Genomic DNA, 20,076 nt, shown 5'->3' on the forward strand with positions numbered 1-20,076 from the left:
GGGGATCGAAATGCCATCTTTTGCAAGAAAATCAGAGACACAGATGTGTAAAGCAGAACCATCCTCAGAAACCTTGTGGCCGTGCCTAGGAATACTCCTGTTTTGCCTACCTGACATCACTCACGTTACTGTTCCTCATTGCAACAGCTTCGACCATTGCTACAAAACTGTCACTAAAAAAGGTTTATACACCAAGGCTCTCTGTTTTTCATCAATTAACCAATGAGAGAAACGATAAGCTAATGCTTTTGATTTCCTACTCTTTTTTATAAAACACACAGTTGAAGAACATTGTCATTCGTACCTGGGAACACAGCGTGTACATGTTAGAAGTTCAGTACTCTTTGCAGAACAGGTGTGCTGGAATAGATGAAAAAACTACTGATTTTTATTCAGGAAACAGAGTCTTTCTCTCCATATGAAACTGTGAGCTGATGATGTTGCTTTTATTTAGTTTACATAAATCTTCCACAACACAACCCACCTGAGTATTAGAACTCATTTAAAAATTACAAACAAGCAAGCAAATTCTCTTCTTAAGAGTATAAGGATTTTGAGGTAAGCTATTCATGGAATTCCTGTGTTAACAAGTAAGGCTGTAACTGTGCAGTTTCCTCAATGAGAGAGTATCAAAAACGTTCGCAAGAGCGTCGTTTGCAGTGCTGCTCCAATTATTATTCTCGAGGTGAATAATCTAATGACCAGCAGGACACAGGATCACCAGCTGACTCAAGCCTGTAGTCTTTCTTGTATTGCCTGAAACAAAACCAAAAGACAACGAAATTTGTGATAAAGCCCTCAAAGAGCAGGCCTGGATTCAACAGCCTTCGCCACACTCTGTGTTTACAGCTGGTACCAGAAGTCTGAGGCTCTGCGTGGGCAGAGCTGGTGCATCCCACCCCTAGAGCTGGCTGCAAGGGAAGCTTAAATATTGTTCTTGCTCTAAACATAGCAAACTGCTGTCCTTTACCCAAAGGATGGGCGTTCCTATCAATAATCTGTTTTATTTATTTTGATCTCTGCTATTTGCTGATAAAATCAGTCATATAAAGCATGTGCTGCCCTCCCCCTTATCCCATCTCCATTACCTGGTAACTCTGTGCTCAGATCCAGACACGCTTAGGACTCTTTCATCATCTCTCTGATTTACACCGGGCTTAATCTCCACTTGTGTTTTTGAATACAGCTGACCTGAGCAAAAGACACAAACGTTGCTTTACAACTCCTTGACCCGAGCCATCGGTGCCTGGTTGTTCATTTAATCCAAATGGCAGCCAGGACCCCAGGAAAGCAGCCCCCTGCCTCAAAAAGGTTTCCTGCCTCATGAAGCCCTGGTTCTGGATTGCTCTGCAGGAAAAGCTGGCCTGGATTTACTGCTCTGCAGAAAAAGGTGACATTAGGTCCTTGAGAAGAATAAATGAAATGCAGAGTTTCTCTGGAAGGCCCTGAGTTGCAGCATCCCTGCTGCCAGCCTGTGAATTTTCATGGAACTTGCAGAAGCCAAAATTTTAATAAGGACTTATGATTTGACTCAAAGAAAGTATAATTTAGGATCTACTTCATGGGCAACTTTTCAATGGAATTAAAGACTTGCACTGAAATATTTAGGCCCCTAAAAGCAATCGTGCATCGAAAAGCGTGATTTTCCCCTCACTTTGGCTGCCTACCAGATAAGGACACATTTCAAGCACCAGGGAAAGCAAGAAGGAGAAGTTCCAACATCCGTACCAAGGTGGGCTGCTGCAGCTTGGAGATGCCGAGGAGGCTCTTCCCTCTTCATAGAATCATAGAATCACAGAATGCTTAAGGTTGGAAGGGACCTCTAGAAATCATCTAGTCCAACCCCCCTGCACACACACAGTGTCACCTAGAGCACGTGGCACAGGACTGCGTCCAAGCGGGTTTGGAAGATCTCCAGAGAAGGAGACTCCACAACCTCTCTGGGCAGCCTGTTCCAGTGCTCTGGCACCCTCACTGGCAAGAAATTCTTCCTTAAGTTCCTGTGGAACTTTTGGTGTTTCAGTTTCCAGCCATTTCCTCTAGTTCTGTCGGTGGCCACCAGTGAAAAGAGGCCGGCCCCATTCTCCTCACGGCCTCCCTTGAGGTACTTCTAGACACTGCTCAGGTCCCCTCTCAGCCTTCTCTTCTCCAGCTGAACAGGCCCAGCTCCCTCAGCCTCTCCTCATAGGGCAGATGTTCCAGGCCCCTGATCATCCTTGTGGCCCTGCGCTGGACTCTCTCCAGCAGCTCCACATCCCTCTTGTCCTGTGGAGCCCAGAACTGGACACAATACTCCAGATGCGGCCTCACCAGGGCTGAGTAGAGGGGCAGGATCACCTCCCTCGACCTGCTGGAGACGCTCTTCTAACAAGTCAGGGTGTCCCAACCCCACGAGCCCACGCTCAGCCTTGGGGATCAACGGGAACAGGGGACTAACCCTTAAACAGCAGGGGGTACAGGAAGATTTGGCATTTCACTATTTTGTAGGTTTTTTGTTTGTTTGTTTTCCAAAAGCTATCTTTATTTTGGTCTTATTTGTAAGCTTATTGGACAGATTTATCACCTGAAAACTTTGCCAGGTGAAAATGCCCTCGTCCCCATGTGTCAAGTCCTTGCAAAGCCACAAAAGAAATGGAAACAGAGCCTGGATCCATCACACACTCTGTCCAGCAGCTTAGTTCCAAGGTTGGCCTTCTTTGCTACATAATAAATAATACAAATTGCATAACGATACATACCAAGAAATCCACTGACTTTGTCAGAAAAATGGTTGGTGTCCAAGAAATACAGTCCGAGAAAATGTTCTGGCTGCTTTATGAAGGACACTTTCACTGTGACCGTCTCAGGCAGTGACAGTGTCAGGCTTCGTTCCTTTTCAACCGAGATTCTCAGCCTAGGAAGTAAGTGACACAGTTCATTTCCAAGAATTATATCAAGACGGATTTCATGTAATGAATTAAATAATTTAATTTTTGCCTTTTGCCTCTTTGCATTTTTATTTTTCCTGACCTTTCGGTGGTTATTTTTCAGGTGGAAACTCTTAAGTACCCGTCTTTTCTCCAGTTGCCACACAACAGGTCTGTATCACTGCAGACTACGTACAAATACACTAGCACAGAGGAATTTTTTTGCTGATGACCTTCTTTATCCATGATGACAAAAGAAAAAAATTTGGATGAAAAAAGAGAATATTTTCTCCCATCATTTTACCAAGAAAAATGAAATACTTCATAATTAGGCTTTTGTATAATCTGCAACTTTTTATTTTGAGTCCAGGTAGGCTTCCAGAACACACATATCTGCTACTATTTTTTCCCTTGCAGATCTGCAGGGCTGCAGTTGCAAGGGCTCAAATGCTGGTTGGAAGCTGGAGAAACATGCTGCGTGGGGAAAGGCAAATTGCACGTGGACATAGATCAGTTTGGATTATAAAGGTAAGGAAGGAAGAGGCGCTCTGTGAGGAGGCACAGGAACAGCAGGTCACCTGGGAGGTTTTATTTTGGGTGTACAAAAGAGCTAGTGGAACTAAGCGCCCAAGCCCTAAATTCAGCGCTTTTGTGCAGCAGTGAAGGACACCACCCAAATTAGTCAGACAAATCAAGTCTATATTTGAACTACCCTCTCTTGTGCAAGGGGAAACCAGGGAGCTGGATGGGGACGTGCTCCTTGCACCACAGCCCTTACCTTCAACCACAAACGTCCTGCGTCCTAAGCTGAGGCAGAAAGGAGTGAGTTATACGAGACCAGAGAATTAAGCTGCAACAGGCTGCCCAGAGAGGTTGTGGAGTCTCCTTCTCTGGAGATCTTCAAACCCGCTTGGACGCAGTCCTGTGCCACGTGCTCTAGGTGACCCTGCGTGTGCAGGGGGTTGGACTAGATGACCTCTAGAGGTCCCTTCCAACCTTAAGCATTCTGTGATTCTAAGCTAAATCTTTCCAGCACTTGAAAAGGGCAGATGTGAAAGTGTCTTGTTTTTGTGTTTTTTTTGTGAGAGTCACTCACCTGGCAGGGACATTTGGGAACGCTTCCCTGAAGCACACGGCAAGTGTGAAAGCAAAGGCCTGCATGTTAAATGATCAGATCTGTATTTGCTGTTTAGGGAGTGGCCGCAGTGGCAGCGCTTACCCCTGGACCACGGAGGTGGCAGACTCGGCCCACGGCAGCCGCTCGGCCTCGTGGTCCTGGTGGATGATCACGGCGTCCCTGGAGACATGCACTTGCACTGGGGGATTCACGTAGGTAATTTCCAACTGCACAAAGTGATTTGTTTTGTCCCCAAGATTCCCAGTGACGGAGATTCCTTTAATGACATTGACACAAATCTGTCACGCGATCGTGTTTACAAAGTAGGATTAGTCTTAATAAAACTGCCTCAGGTTGTTGGACCTAAGGGTTTAAAATACAGTTATTGGGGGGCTCAGCCTCTCCTGTCTTTTGTATGTCCAAATCCCTAAGAGCACGTGGCAGAGTCACCCTTGTCTAGCTCGGCACAGGGGGATCCTCATCCTCTCCCGGAGGTTTTTCAGTCCCTAGTCGGTGCAGATGATGCCTGCAGCGTGACTGAAAGGATCGTCACAGCCTCTCTGGTCACTGCAAAAGGGCAGCAGAAGGCTGTTACTGAGATGGGGACAACTCCCAAGGCTGGTGGCTCCCAGACTGAAGGGTCTCTCCTTTCCTGTGACGCAAGGGGAGGCTGCAGTGGGCCAGGAGGAGGCAGGGCCATGGAAATATCCCTTTCTGGTGTCTCACAGCGGAACGAAGGTCCTCAGCGCGACTGGGACCGGTTCCCCTCCCTCGAGGGACGTGACTTGCTCACCTTGCACCGGATCAGACAGCAGGTCTGCAGAAGTCTGGCCTTGCCCACCAGTATTTAAGCAGATGATTTCATTTTGTCCAGGTAATTGCAAGAGAAACTGGGGATATTCACTAGCTGAAAAGCCCAAGAATGAGAAGAAAATGAAAATATTAGTCATAGCTTTTCCAGAATGCTAATAATAAAAACAACAGATTTTAAAACTTTGAGGCTATTTTGGCTGAAGATTTATATATGTGCTACATTTCTGTTGCTAGTTACACCCTGGAGCTGGAAAGGCTGTTTCATGGGGCATGGGGGTACTTTATGCTTTCATGGAAAGAAAAAGCCAAGGTTTTCAAGAAGAAGTAATGAGTGATTTTGAATTAGAGCAATAGATAAAACCAGAAAAAAAAAAGAAATACTGTATGTTATGGTTATATTAATAATTATATTATATTAAAATGAGACTCCTATGTATGTAACTTACCAAGAGGCTGGGATCTTCCTTGTTCCATTAACCTGAGAGCTGAAATATTTAAAAGTAACAGGAGTTTAGTGAAGCACTTGTGTTTTCTCTCTAACTTGGCTAACTAACCCTTATGGCAGAGCTTGCCACTGAACTCTGCAGAGTTTGATTTAAGCAGCAAGAAGCCCCTGAATGGAAAATGTTTAAAAAAGGCAGAGTGCTGGGGGCTGACACGTGGGAGCTGGCACCCGGCGGGGCCATTTGGCCACGTTGTCCCTTCGCTGCCCGGTGCTCCAGAGACAGGTTTGTGCATTTGTGACAGGCAGCAGGACCTGGCAGCGCCCGCCGGCTCCTCCGTGGGCGCAGGGCTAAGGAATTACCTGGCGAGTGCAGTTTCTTGTTGCTGCCAGACTGGAGCAGGGAGCGCCAGCGACCTGCAAGGGAAGTTGTGCGACGTTGGCAGCCCAGTTTTGCCAAGCTGCAGCCACGCACTCAAGCCCTCACCTTCCCAAATGAGCTTTTTTCCCTCCGTTCTTCATGGCACGGATGTGGCTGAGATGCTCAAGGACTTGGACTGCATCTCGCAACCTTGCTAGTGATTTTGCCAGCCCTGGGCAGAGCTATGTCCAGTGCAGCGGGACTCAGCTCGTTACTCGCGTTACAGCTGTGGGCCTCGCTACGATTAAAGCCCTGAAAATTGCTCTGTTACTTGGCCACATTTTCCCCAGCTTATTAACGTATATTTTTCCAGATCTTTTGCATTCGTTTTCAAAGGGCTTACATTTTTTATTTCTGAAAAAATATCAACATTATTTTCAAGACTGTAAATTAATCCTAGTGTAAATATCTGTGGAATGAAAAACACGTAAAACAAACTCACCTGTATATATTAAGCAGGCATCAACAATGAAAATACATTTGATGATAGAGTGATGTTGATTTAACACACATATTCAATACATTTTGCATGATTTTTCTGAATTAAAAGAGCGGGAGCACTTACCAGGAACTGATCCACTCCTCATCCTATAGGCATCTGGGGAAAGTGAGAAGAGCATCAGGATTTTGTTCTTTACTGTGTTATCTACGTGCCCGGGGCCGGCAGCAGGGAAGTCGTGGGGACAAGGGACAGCGACGGGTGGGCACCGACCCCAGAGCACGTGGGTGCGACGAGGCCGAATCCCTCTTCCCTCTGCCAGCACCACAGTAAACCACACCGTGGGCTACCAGCATGGCTGAGATTATGGGATTCATACTGCTGACAGTTTTAGAATAATAGTCACAGAAATACTTCCATTATTCCCAGAAAAAGAGGAAAAAATAATACCTAAGTCATCCTCATAAATCTTTCCAAGAGGTCTCAAGCTTAATTTTCTGACAGATGCTTCACGCATGGCAAGAAGAAGTAGAAAACAGAATTAGGAGCATTCACTTGAAAAAGTACTTTTGCTCATGAGTAAAGACAATTTTGGCCTCTCACACTTTCAGAATGACAGATTTTCACCAGTGGACCGTGTTATTCACCCAGCCTCTGCAAAGAGCTTGCTAGATATTGCTCCCATTTTCCTTGATGTCTGTTTTTCCAAAACCCAGATACTCCCCGCTATCAGACGACCACCATGATTTTTTGCTTTATTTTGTTTTTTTGTCTGTTTGTTTTCAACAGGAGCTAATTAAGGATCTGTGAGATTGGAGTAGAAGACAACACTTACCTCCTAGGGAGCTTCTGCCCTTCTCATTATCTAATCCAGGGAAGAGGGATAAGTCAGTGCCAGAGAGTCAACAATTAAGCATCTTGCTCACGTGCAGATCAGGGAGGAGCGGGTGCCCGAGGGGGTAGGTTTTGTGTGCTGAAGGATGGCTAGATGTAGCACATGGAAGACTCCGGGAGATAACAGTTTTGCTTTCCTGCATTCATGTGCTTGGCCTTAATGCCACAGGGCAAGACGCAGAGTTTGCAGGGGCAGGGAATGCTCAGGAACAGCAGTTCAATTGATATTTAAACAAATTCCCATTTTCAGTAGTATCCAGCAGCCTATTTCCCCCCTTCACCTTCTACAAAGCCCCAGGCCTCTTATCTCCAAAGGAGGCTGCTCGCCACCCCCCAGTCCCAGCTGGGTACCCCATGGCGTCCCCACGAGCCGCAGGTGGCCCAGGTGCCCCTTACCGGCCTCGCTGGGCTTGTTGGCCAGCTCTGCCTGCGGCTGCTCCGCGGGTTTGGTGACCAGCAAGGAGGTGAGGGGGGTGACAAAGCCGAACTGCAGGGACAGCTCCAGGGCACGGGCCTCCAGGGCCTTCTGCTGGCCAGCAGGGGCTGAAACACTGAGGTCTGCGTTAGTGACAAGGCACTGAAATGCTGGGCCCATGAGCAGGAGGGGACTGTGTAAGCTCTGTGTAACAGGTGGCTTTTTCCAATGTCTTAGCTATGTCTTAACAGGGATTTTCTCTCCTGGATGTGGAGCTCTGTTGGGATAACTCAGCTATTCATGTGCTTGAAATCACAGAAATGCTCAACTGTTTGCAACACCAAGCCTATATATGGGTCAAACACACATAAATTACAGATATATGAACTGGGAAATGTCCTCTGGACATACTGTTATGACTCCCTTTACTAGCTGTTACCATTCACATCTCTACAGGCAATATTGCTAAATGTGTAACAACAGCTCAACACAACCAATACATTTGAGATCTGTTTCAAAGAAATGCTGTGAAGAAAATACTTTATATATTTCCTTCTTTCTTTTTTTAATGGTGCAACCCTCTCTCAGACTGAAAGGCATCTCATGTCACCCACAGTAGTGCTGTACTCTTCCAGTAGGTAATATTTGTAAATCTATGGACAAAGATATTTGTTGCTGTGCATTTTCCCATCATATAATTTGTGAATAAGGAGGTTAGAGTGCTTGAAGAAACCAGAACTGCATCGTGCAAAATCTGAAATTAGCTTACGATTTTTCTAGAAGCTGCTGGATGGTTAAATAAGCCCACAGTCTCTCAATGAAATTTCCAAAGATGTAGCTCTGATTTTGAAATACTTGCTCCTTCTCTTTAATGTTTGCTTCTTCTTTAAGAGTCAAGTCACTCGTATGCTGAAAGGGACACAAATGACCATCAAAAGAACAGCCACAGACTCCTTTTATAGTCACAATATTAGGCTTGAAAGAACATCTTTCAGCACCATTGTACCCTTCTGACCCACAGAACTGGCCTAGCCTGTAGGAACCACATTTGTGGCATCCACTCACTTTGAATGGTGCTACAAAAATGCATGCCCACCAAGAGCATCATTTGATTTAATCAACGAAATGTACAAATTTTATAATAAATTGGCATATAATGCATCAACACACACCTTACAGAGCAGAAGGCTATCATTCACAAGATGGGGATCTTTCATTACTTATTCTTTCAATAAAACTGGTGGATTTATGCCACATGTCATCAGAACACAATGATTAAAGTCTCAGTTATTTTTAGTCTTAACTAGAGTTCAGACTTCTTAGTTCAGCTAAGAAAAGCAGCAGCTACTTGGTGACACGTTTTTACATTTAATGATCACTCTGTATTTCATCAGATTCATTCAGTCGTTTTCTGTTCTCAAATGTTGTATCATTTGAATTTTTGTTTTGCTTGGCCAGACTGAAGATCTATAAAGTATCAAGTGATATAACATTTTTCACCAGAATACAGTCTAAGTCTTTGGCGAGCTGTTTTCCCTCTGGAATATGCAAAACAAAACCATCCAATGCATGTTTTCTGGGTATACGTTTCTGCACTCGAAAAAACGTTGAAGAAAGGAGGCATGAAATTCCTCCACGGTTCTATTTAAAAATTTTCAAAGTGAAAAATATCATGTTTCCTGCTTCATTCTAAAAATATAAACTAGTTTCCTTAAAAAAATGCTTGAATGACCAAAATATCACAAAAATTGATAAAATTTGATATTTGCTTATTTGTGAAAATACTCAAAGATTTTTCTATTCCGGCAGATTTAAAACATAAAAGTTTATCAAATTCTTATATATTTCCCAACAGTGGGAATATTGCTGAATGTCCAAATGTAGAGAACATAAAAGGTTGTTTTAAAGTTTCCTATTGCCCCATAAAACATTTTCTTTCGCAATTTAGCAAGGTAAACACTTACTGATTGAGCTTTAATTTCTACTGGCAGAAGATCAAGCTCGTTGCTGATTTTTCCAGATACTACGATTTCAGAGCCCTCAAAAAACAGCTTGAAATTGTTCTTGGTTAACCCCTCGATGGCATTTTCTGGATACTGCATTTCAATTTGCATTAATATTGGAGTAGCCACCTCTTGATAAAAACCCTAAGGAGAAGTACAGAGAAGGAGCACAAACGATTGTAAAACTAAGCAAACTGCCAAAAACATATAAAATGCCTCAATAAAGAAAGGAATTAAGCTTCTTTGGGCAGAGACAGGTAGGAGCCATTGGTATAAGACTGCTGAAAATGCTGAAAATGATCTGAGTACTTCCACAGCATCCCCCTCAGCATCACCATCACTGGTGGCTTTTTTTAACCACTTTTCCCAGCTCTTTTCTTCAGTCTGGTTAAAATCAGACTGTTTTTCTTCTCTAGTGGGCTATTTAGAATCATAGAATGCTTAAGGTTGGAAGGGACCTTTTAGAGATCAGCTAGTCCAACCCCCCTGCACACGCAGGGTCACCTAGAGCACGTGGCACAGGACTGCGTCCAAGCGGGTTTGGAAGATCTCCAGAGAAGGAGACTCCACAACCTCTCTGGGCAGCCTGTTCCAGTGCGCTGTCACCCTCACTGTCAAGAAATTTTTCCTTAAGTTCCTGTGGAACTTCTGGTGCTTCAGTTTCCGGCCGTTTCCTCCAGTTGTGTCTGTGGCCACCACTGGACCGGTGTTAGGGGGAGCTTTTCAACCTATGCTGGAATGAGGCCAAGCAGAGGTAGCCACACGGGGTTAGTCCTCACCTGGAGCTGCAAGGCTGCGTCCGCGTTTTCATATATACGTCGTGCGAGTCCCCCATTGCTCAAGGCCATTTTCTCAAGGAACTTATAGCTCACATCAAAACCAAAGCCAAGGCAGAAGAGGGCAAACTTCCCACCGATGGCTTTCTGGATGTTTTCTTGGATTACTTCCACCTTAGTCTCACCTGTGATTGAAAAAAAAAAATACTCATGGAATGTGTGCTTTTTAAGTATGAAAGAACAGCAGAGGATTTACAGGAAAATGCTGCTTAAAATCTCTTAAAATAATTCAAAACAAAACATAGAAGGAGGTTGAATTCATTGAATCAAAATGAGAGAGAAATGAGAGTGCTGCTCTGTATTTTGACTGCTGGAATCTCTTTCTCCCCCTTCATGACAAGTTACTTCTACTCATACGGTTACAGTTAAACACCACATGGTTTAAAAGATTGTGAAGGGGCCAAAGGAGGCTTTTTGGCTGAATGTAAGGATGCAAAATGGGATATAAGGGTACAGGGTCAAGGAGGAGGGAGAGGATTGAGGTAAGCTTTACTTACCAGAGGTGGGCTGGCCATCTGTCAGCAAGATGATCATGGATACGCTGCGCTCGGGCAGCGCCTTGGCTTGATGCAGCGTGACCACCGCTCTCAGCAGGGCCTGGTGGATGTCTGTGCCTGCAACAAGGGAGCAGCCTTCACTCACCAGAAACAGGATAAGCATCCCAAGAAATCCCTGAGCTTCATTTCCAGAGGCAGGGTTGTTTTCAGTTTGCTGCTGGAGGTGAGTTTTTAGGGGCTTGGCATGTCACGCTTGACCACAGCAGGTTACATTGCAATGGCAAAGCTGGAGGTTTCCTAGGAAAGCATTTTCTGCTACGTGACGGTAAACACAAATAATCTGACCTTTTATGGAATCTGTCTAGATCCATTGAAGATGCTTCCTCAAACACACTAACACCTATTCGTCCAGCACTTAAGCATTAAGTATTTGAGAAGCCAAAGAAAAGAGCTAGACACAAGTGGTCTTCATCGGTGCTAGCTACCAGGACAAGAAAAGTGACAGGAAAATTAACAGCTTAACATTAGACACAGAAATAGCCTTTTGGATCTGCTTAAAAGCATGCATAAAAATAAATCAGATTGAGCAATGTAACAGCTGAAATGCTTCATGCCTATTTTGACTATTTTGTTTCTGTGCTATAGCTTTCAATACCACGTATGGAGAGAACCACAGACATATAACTTCTTTGTTTACATTCTATTGACGAGCAGTCTCTGGTATAAAGACATCAGTAAGTGGCCATGAAATGTTTCTAGCTTGAGTGAATTGCCATTTTTATGGAGGAAAAAAAAAAGTGGTTCCCTGGAAATTTTTCAACTCTCTGTGTTGTAAATGTCTTGGACAAAACTTCCTAGCTTGTACAGCTCATGGATGGGATGTAACCATCTCTCCTTATATGCATATCATAATGTAGTCACTAGTTGGCCCATTCCCAGCATAAGTTTTTCTATCCTATCTATTCTATCATTGCTCATAATTATTAAAAATTGCCTGTGCGCTCACTCGCTTTGTGATCACTGACCATAATTGCATGGCATGACATGAGCAATAGCACAGTATTTTTTTCCTAAACACTATTTGTTATGCTGTTGGGTGTATATTTAGGGTTCTAAGAACCAGCTGGTGCCTGGTACCTCCGCTGGCGCTAAGAGTCTGCACGAATGCCACAGCGCTTGCCAAGTTCTCTGCCGTGGCCTCCAGCAGGGAGCTCCTCCACTCCGAAACTTTGCTGTTAAAGGTGATAAAGCTGAAGCGATCCTCTGCTCGCAGGTCTTGCAAGATCTTCAGGAGAGCATCCCTCGTCTGTTTGTGAAGAGAAAACAAAATACTGCATACAGGCAGAGAGAAATGTCCTCTGTCTCAAGGCAAGCCACCCACCCATATCGGACAAGCGCTGCACTTCAACAGCCTAAGCCCGTGCATTCGTATTTCCATATATTTCCAAACGTCTGGAAGTTTTGCTGTGCACAAGAATAGCCTATGTTTCAAAAGCAACTTCCCCAAGAGGCTGCAGAGCAAAGCCCCTCCAGCACAGGGAGCACACGCACAGGGGGTGCGAGCAGAGGTCAGTGTTTCAAGCAAGTCACCTGCTCGATTTTTCTGCCTGCCATAGAGCCACTGCGATCTATTACGAAGACGACATTTTTGGGAAGCACTGGCATTTCGTGCGGGGCAAAATAATGCACAAAATATCCATTGACGATCTGAAATACAAAGTTATGTAAGTATAACACTGCACATAATAAATAAGTATCATCTCTTAATATTCTGGCATACCAAGAGCAGTGGTCCATGGTCAGCATTTGGTTCATCTAGATCAAAGAACTATTAAAAATAGTTCTTTAGAAATAGATCCAAATCAAAGAACTATTAAAATGTATTACTTAGCTGGAGGTGATACTATCCTTCAAAAGCCAATTACAGGAGAATGGAAACATGGTCCTCACCTCCCCGAGACAGCACCAGTTTGGGGTGGCTGCCAGATCATCTTTCCCTTGGTGAAGGGGCCCTGGGCACCCAGTTTTAAGTCCAAAGTCCATCATCAATCAATACGTTTTATCCTCAGCCTTTCCTTCAGAACTTAATACAAGTGATTCACTTTTAAATGCACATTTTACATTCCCATATATTGCAGGCAGGAGCTTATATATCCATGACCATCAAAACAAAAATGATTAGGAACAAAAGCAAAGCTAGTGCCATTTCTTCTGCTTCAAGCGAAGAATAAACAAAACCGTATGTAAAAATACATTTCATATTTTACTGTTAATATTTTTGCTAATAAACAAAGTATTTTCTAACATTAGCATGTAAAGTGTAAGCAGCTTGTATCAATCAGTATTTTAATCTTAAATCTTAATCCCACTTCTTCAAAGACCAGTGTATCAAGAAGATGTGCAGAGATACCCTGGAGCTGAGGGAAAGGAATTCAGTAAAGGAAGATGCATGGAACTGAAATGTGGTCTGGGGCAAAGTGTGATGCGTTGTTTGATTCACTGCACAGTTTCTGCAATTGTGATGGATGCTGCAGGGAGAGTGCACAAAGGACATTTCCTATTAGTCCTGCACAGCCACGTTTTGAATCAACTTCAGAGCTGCATGAGCAGTTTAAAATGCTAGATGGAGCCCCGGCACAATTTTTTTTTTGTGCAAATCTGTGGCACAGTCTGGTAGCGTGAATGGCAGGAAAAACAGGGGTCTCTGGATCTATACAGAGCACCAAAGCCACATGGCTAGAGGAGCTGCTTTTTAATCAAAATACTTAATTATTATCTTTAACCAAAATTTTAATTAAAAATTTTAAGGTTTGCGTTTTTATATTACATGTAATATACATCTCAATACCATGTACATGTGTGCACAGCCCTGTTCATGGCTTGTTACTACCATCTTTTTGCACATCCATGCGCGTCCTTCTTTAGTGACACAGTATGGAAAGCATAGGCACTTTTTTCTCTAAAATATGCATTGCACCATAAATATTTTTAAGTTCCTGCTCCCTTCACCTGTCTTGGTTAGAAAAAGCAAAAGAAAATGAAATTGTGAATTTAATGGCTGAATAAATCACATTCCTCTAAGCTTCACGTGCAAGAAGCAACAATACATCTTAGATCCATCAAAGTTTGGAGAACAAAAATAAATTAGAGAGAGTTGGCATTGAAGCAACATTTGAAAAATTGGTTTTCCAGGACTGCTCCCATCCTGCAACAGGTTTAGTGTCACAGGGATTTTACTGAACATCATGATCAGTTCCCACTGAGTTAGGATTAGTGGAAACAGCTCTTTCTGTCACCATGGGTCTTTCCACCTGTGATGCCGACTGTTCTCCACACTAAAACATACTAATGATGTGAAAGCAGCTAATTTTTAATCCTTTTGTTACCTGTATATCACCTGCAGTTGCACCTCTCTCAACGTCATAACGCACAATGAAATCACCATTGAGGAGGGTTTCACCTGCATCAGGATTTTTTTGCTGGTCTACCGTTGGCTTAAACACAATATGAGCCTGAAAGGCAAGCACAAGCCCAGCTCAAAGCAACGCAGTGATGCCCCAAACTGCCCCATGCAACCAGCAGCCTCTCTTCTACCTTGGTTTCATTTTGCACTTTTGTGAGTGCCTCCGTTAACTCATTTGTCAGGAAAGTGCTGTCGGTCTCCAGGAAGCGAATGCCTTGGGGCTCGAAGATGTGCACATCCATCTGGTGGAGAAGTCCTCGTGAGCCCAGCGGAGGCCCCCGAGATGGGCTGCAAGGCTCCTTCCCCAGCCCTCACCCAGCCATTCACCTGGAAGTGTTGGACCAGCTGCTTGGGCCTGACCTTGAGCAGCAGCTCGTACTTGCCCAGCTGCCGCTTCAGCAGCTCCTCGTACGTCAGCTCAAAAGTGACCTTGCTGCCCGCTGCGATGCCAACCGAGACCTGAAACTGCTCCAGTTTTCTCCCCACAATTCTGCAAAAGGGAATAGGGATTTACCTCCTGCAGTACACATGTGCACGGGAAGGCCAAAGTCAGCAACGTGAGCTAAATAACGGCCAAACACGAAGCAGAGGAGAGAGCATCGTATTGCTCACCAAGCAGCCGTTTCACATTGCAGGAGATACTGCATGTTACAGCTAAAGCATCTGGGTGCCATAGCTGCTGCATATGCAAGCTGAGGTTTGTAGCAGAAATCCATTTGGGAGTGAATATGTCCCAGATTAAATACACCTCTGGAGTGATGTGAAGTCATCTATCTTAGTGGGGAGTCAGGTTAATGACTGAGCACAGCAAGTCCCAGGGTAAAACAAAACACCAATGCCTCCAGCAGAAGCCCATTGCGGCGTCGGATATAAAGGACATGGATGGAGGAATGGGTACAGATTGATATAAATAAGTTGCTGCATCTATTATTTAGCGTTCTGTGAAATGAGTTGTTAAAGGAGGAGCAGAGCATAGTGCTCAACCCGATAGCAGAACAAGGACGTTCCTTGCTTTGCTTTTAAGCTCAGCTTACTCTCAATTCTACTTAACTAGAATGATTAGGTGTTACCCAGGGTTTAACAGGTTGTTTCAGCTAAAAACTGCTGCTGGCGGGAGGCATTTCCCCCGCGCTCCTGGCTGCACACGCAGACAATGCTGTCCCAGGCCACCCAAGGTCCTGCCTGGTCCCAGTGCATCGCTCAGCCACTGCCCAGCTCCCGCTCCGACCCCATGCTGGACATTTGTCCGGACGGGCTTCCCTGGTCCTGCCACTCCTCCCAGGAGGAGCCCAAGCTGCTTTTTACATTGATCCTGCACAAAAGGTGGCTTCAGGGCTTGACTTGGCCCTTGGGCAGATGGGAAGGTTTAAGAGTGTGCAAACAACCTTGCTCAGAAGGGCAGCTTACTTCACAAGGCCAGCGCTTTGCCCCTGCGAGACCGCAGCATCATACTGCTGCTGAGCAGATGCCTTCTCCGTTATTATTCCCGGGTACAGTTTGCCATCGATGGACCTGTTTTCCATAAAATAGAATTAATATTAGGGAGAGTGCTGTGCAAGAAACTAGAGCAACACAGTACTTTGTGGCCCTCAGGGCACAAACAGAGAAAACTCCCATCCCTCCCCATCCTTGAGGCTCGCTTGGAGACACCTCCCCCAAAATGGCCTAGCCACTTGTATGGCTCCTCAGGAGAAGGATGAACATCCCTCCACCCCAAGGCTGCCTCGCCAACACCACAGGAAAGGGCTGGTCCTACATGGAGAAGTTGGAGATGAAGGCGGTCTTGGGGAGCTCCACTTCAAAGGTGGCCTCGCGGGATTCATTTGCCCGGTTGACAATTTTGCTGGTGATGACAGTGTGAGCAAATCGGGACATGACTCTGCAGTCCACATGGAGGCTGTAGATGTCGATACCATGCTGGAAGAAAGGAACACCTGGAAATTACAACTAAAAGGCCAGCTGTCACCACGCGCTGGTCCATACCCAGGTTGGAGGTGCCGTTACTGGTAATGTCTGATAAATGAAGTAGCTTCAGTTGGGGTCAAGGAGGGCGCAGTGCTCAGCACTGCGTGCTCTGCAGCGAGTAGGCACAAGCTCTGCTCTCCCCTGGGGATCCCTGTGGTGGGACTGGCCTCCTGCTTGCCCCTGCTGCTACTATGACCGCATCCCTGCACAAAACAGCAGTTAAATCTACGTATTCTGTCGTCCCACAGGGCTTTTTTCTGAGCCTTGTTCTGCAACCTTCTCGCCTCGCGCTACTCTGGTAAGCAGGTACCGTTGTCACCAATTCCTCTCCTAAGACAAACTGCAAAAAAAAAAAAAACCCCAGAAACCACCACCCAAACGCCTCTTTCAGCAACGTGGAAAGCAGCCTGAGCCGTTTTACCTCATTTGCTCTTCCAGCTGCTGACTTTGCTGCCTGTTTTCCAGGCGGGCAGCTCGTGGCCCCGCGCGCTGCTCAGCAGGCCGGGCCCCGCGCAGGCCTCCATCGCGCTGTTTGCACAGGCCGGGCTGCCCTTGGCGCTGCCGCTGCGGGGGCTGCCCCCTGCCCTTCCCCAGGCCTCCCCTCGGAAAAACCCCCGGAGAAACGCGCTCCTCCCGCAGCAGCTTCCCAAGCTTCTCTCCACACCTACTCATCTGTTTGTGATTTCCATTCTGAAGGCAGCGTGTTGCTTTCAGCACAGACCCCAAGCAGCCAGTAGCAACAGTACAAAAGGTGGGTCTGGACATCAGCAACCTCATAGCAGTCCAGAAGTTTATCAAAATATAAAAGCTCAGTATCAGAACAGATCAACAACTGCTATTTTTTGCTTTTTTCAGATTCACAAATCTTCTCAATGGCTATTTGATTTTTTTTTTTTCAATAATTTATCTCCTTAACTTAAGAAGTGCCCGGCCTCTTCTCAGTTAAGACTTAGGACTAAATTCAAAAACTTAATCGCTTTAAACATGGCCCTCCTGTGCAAGGGTGACTGCAGCTCAGGGGCCAGACATCACTGCAGGAGCCACCTCCAGGGCAATAACAGTTGTTTCTTTTTTCATTAGATATCGACAAATTGTGCCCGGCTCCTGACACCGGATAATTTCCAAAAAAAAAAAAAAAAAAAAAAGAAAAGAAAAGGGGGGTAAAAGGAAAAAACAAAGATATTTGTCAAGTAAAACAATTTCGGGGCAGGGAGCAGGGAGGATTGGGAGCAGGTGATTGGGATCACGGCAATTCGGGTACCTGCTCTCCCGGGACAGTGGTTGCAGCTCCGAGGGGGCGGCCCGGAGCATCCCTGTGGCAGGGCAGGAGCGCGGCCAGCATCAATCCTGCCCGGAGATGCGGCCGGGACGCGCGACGGGATGACGGGATGAGGGGACAGTCCCTGACAGTGGCACTGCGGGGCAAGGGGCCTTGCGGGGCCCTGACCGAAGCAGAGCGCAGCCACTGGAAACCAATGGGGACCCATTTGTGCTCTTGCCCCGAGCACCCTTTCCTGCACAGGCATCACGGAAACAAACCCCTCCAAACATGAGGCTTGCTTTGTTTCTCCAACACCAACCGTTTTTAAGTTAGGTCACATCCTGCGATGCTGCCAAATGGCCAGTTTGCTCTTCCTGGCAGTACAAATGCCTGTGTTGCCTCTCCTTGGAATTCCATATAAGATTCTCAGTGCCTGTCCAAAATAGCCTGGCATTTCCATGGCTCTCGTTCTGTCTTGATGCCATGCTGCCACGTCCAGGCCCAAAGGCTCCAAGGGAGACCTCGAGAGTCTCTCAGTTCTGTGTTTTATCACCCTCTTTGGTAGAGGCATTAGACAAAACCTGCACCTTGTGCTGTGTTTGCCCCTGCTCTGCCCCGCAGGCCCCAATGGGATCCTAGACCCCTGGATTGGGTGCACGATGCTGTGCGGGTACCACAGGAATTACCAGTGTTGCCTGCTGAGAACTGCCCTGCTGTCGCCATGTGGGCGAGCAAAAAAGAGGTGTTATAAAAAGCAGAGCAAATACCTTTGGGGTGATGGTGTCTGCGAATGCTGCAAGCGAGGAGAAGACCACCAAGGCGAGCACCGCTCTCTCCATTTTGGGAAGACCTGAGCTGAAAATGAAAACGTTGTTTATCTTAATCAGTTAATGAGTAACCCACACTTGGGGATATTATGCAGGCTTTGAGAGGAAACTCAGAAACTTAATATTGACATGTTAAACACAGTTGCAGATTGGACCTTGGCAAGTTTATTATTCCATCAGATCTCTGCTCTTAAATGTTCGGTGAAGTCTTGACTTAAGAAATCCTCATGTTCCTGTTTAAACTTCAATTCCACTAAAATGTGCGTGAAAAAAAAAAAAAAAAAAAAACACGTGGAAAGATGACTAGATGTGTGTGCAGGCTGAATTTCTGCATGCTTCAATCTCCAACCTGTCAAATGGCAACAGTTTGAAAGGGCATGGCTTTACCCTACCTCAAGCACTTGAGAAATTTGGAGCTGGCAAAGACATGCAAAATCCATAGGAGGTTTTGGAGCTGGTGATTTCATCAAGCTTTGTGTCCCCCGAAGCCACTGGCCTGTCTCAGAACACCCAGTGGGAGGCTCTGCATCTGCTTTTACCTGCACAGATGCTGGGATGCTGCTTTCACCGTCTTCACAGTGACGTTACCGAAACGTCTCCATCCAGGCAGGACACCAAAAGCTGCTCCTGAGCTTGCTGCTGGTCAAGGGTTGGCTCGTAGCCCTGGAAAAAGAGATTCTACTAAAAGAGACTGGTTTTGTAAGGAAACATTTATGGCTAATGCTGTATCCTAAAACACATGCTCTCTTCTTTGGTGCTTAGGGACCTTTCCTAACTAACAAAGCAAGCATGACTACTTAAAAGATGTTTCTCCACCTGAGCATGATAGTATACTGTAATGTCCATCTTGTTTTACACTCTGGAGAAATAATAATTTTTCTAGGCATCCTTGTGGACAAAGTAGGAATTCACCAGTGGGAAACAAGAACCCCAGGGAATCCTATCCTTGCTGTATTCCCAAGAAAATCAACTGTCAACTGGAAATATCAACTGGACAGGAAAAATGACATGTCCTGGGGCTGTAGCTCAGAGCTTGGCCAACTGCTTGGGCTTCACTTCAACCAATATCTTGCATTTTCCGAAGTGCTGCTTCAACGATTCTTCCAAGCTGGCTCAAAACTGGCCTCGCTGGCTGCCGGGACCACGATGCTTTCCCATTTTTCCTTCCCAAAGCCCTAGAAACGCTATTCCCGAAACACTGCTGCGTCTCAGGAAGCTGCAGCAGCCTGCTTGCAGCGGCAGGGAAATCCATGCGTTGCTGCCTGCCTCACGGATATTTTGCAGACGACGTTTCCGTAGTTTCTGGGAGCCTTTGGCTTCACATGTGCCACAAAGACATTAACAAGCGCTTGATAAATTATCACTTCAACAGACCTTTGAATGTTTACTATAAAACACTCCGCTGAGCGCAGCTTCGTTCTCAGCAGCTTCTTAAAAAATAAACTTCCTACTTGCAGGCAAACCCTTTGTACTGCTTGCAAGCATTGTGTCATTTACAGGAGAGAATACAAATGTATATCTTTTAGGGGATAAATTGATAATTGATAAACACTGGATTAACTTATGTATCTTTTGAAAAGCTTTAATCCTTAAAATAGAGAATTTATGGCTTGAGAGCGCCAACTGCCAACGCTTTAGTTTTAATGAAGTGGATCTAGTGCTTGTTTTTTTAATACCCACATGTAAAAGTCAGGTACTAAACAGGTGCTTCAGCTGCACAAAGTCAGGGTTCCCCAGGCTTTTCCATCACGATGTCAGCCCTGGCAGCCCATGGAAG

The 20,076-nt window shown here is 45.5% G+C and overlaps 1 protein-coding gene across 1 annotated transcript; it reads right to left on the reverse strand.

Annotated features, from left to right (window-relative positions):
* Positions 1–620: 620 nt before the first annotated feature.
* Positions 621–18,327, reverse strand: LOC104565248 (inter-alpha-trypsin inhibitor heavy chain 4). Its single transcript, XM_088527056.1, has 22 exons — positions 18,240–18,327; positions 16,003–16,163; positions 15,654–15,758; positions 14,574–14,736; positions 14,378–14,488; positions 14,170–14,295; positions 12,374–12,490; positions 11,921–12,089; positions 10,784–10,900; positions 10,230–10,411; positions 9,412–9,594; positions 8,217–8,356; positions 7,429–7,583; positions 6,974–7,003; positions 6,265–6,297; positions 5,642–5,695; positions 5,283–5,321; positions 4,817–4,930; positions 4,126–4,300; positions 2,739–2,893; positions 1,089–1,191; positions 621–756 (listed from the first exon to the last, which is right to left on the reverse strand). The coding sequence occupies exons 1-22, from the start codon at positions 18,309–18,311 to the stop codon at positions 675–677; spliced, it is 2,586 nt and encodes an 861-aa protein (XP_088383182.1). The 5' UTR covers positions 18,312–18,327; the 3' UTR covers positions 621–674.
* Between the last annotated feature and the right edge of the window lie 1,749 nt (positions 18,328–20,076).

This window comes from Tinamus guttatus, unplaced genomic scaffold, assembly GCF_059628265.1.
Source record: "Tinamus guttatus ecotype Peru unplaced genomic scaffold, ASM5962826v1 Tinamus_guttatus_pri_ptg000026l, whole genome shotgun sequence".
NCBI classification, from domain to species: domain Eukaryota; kingdom Metazoa; phylum Chordata; class Aves; order Tinamiformes; family Tinamidae; genus Tinamus; species Tinamus guttatus.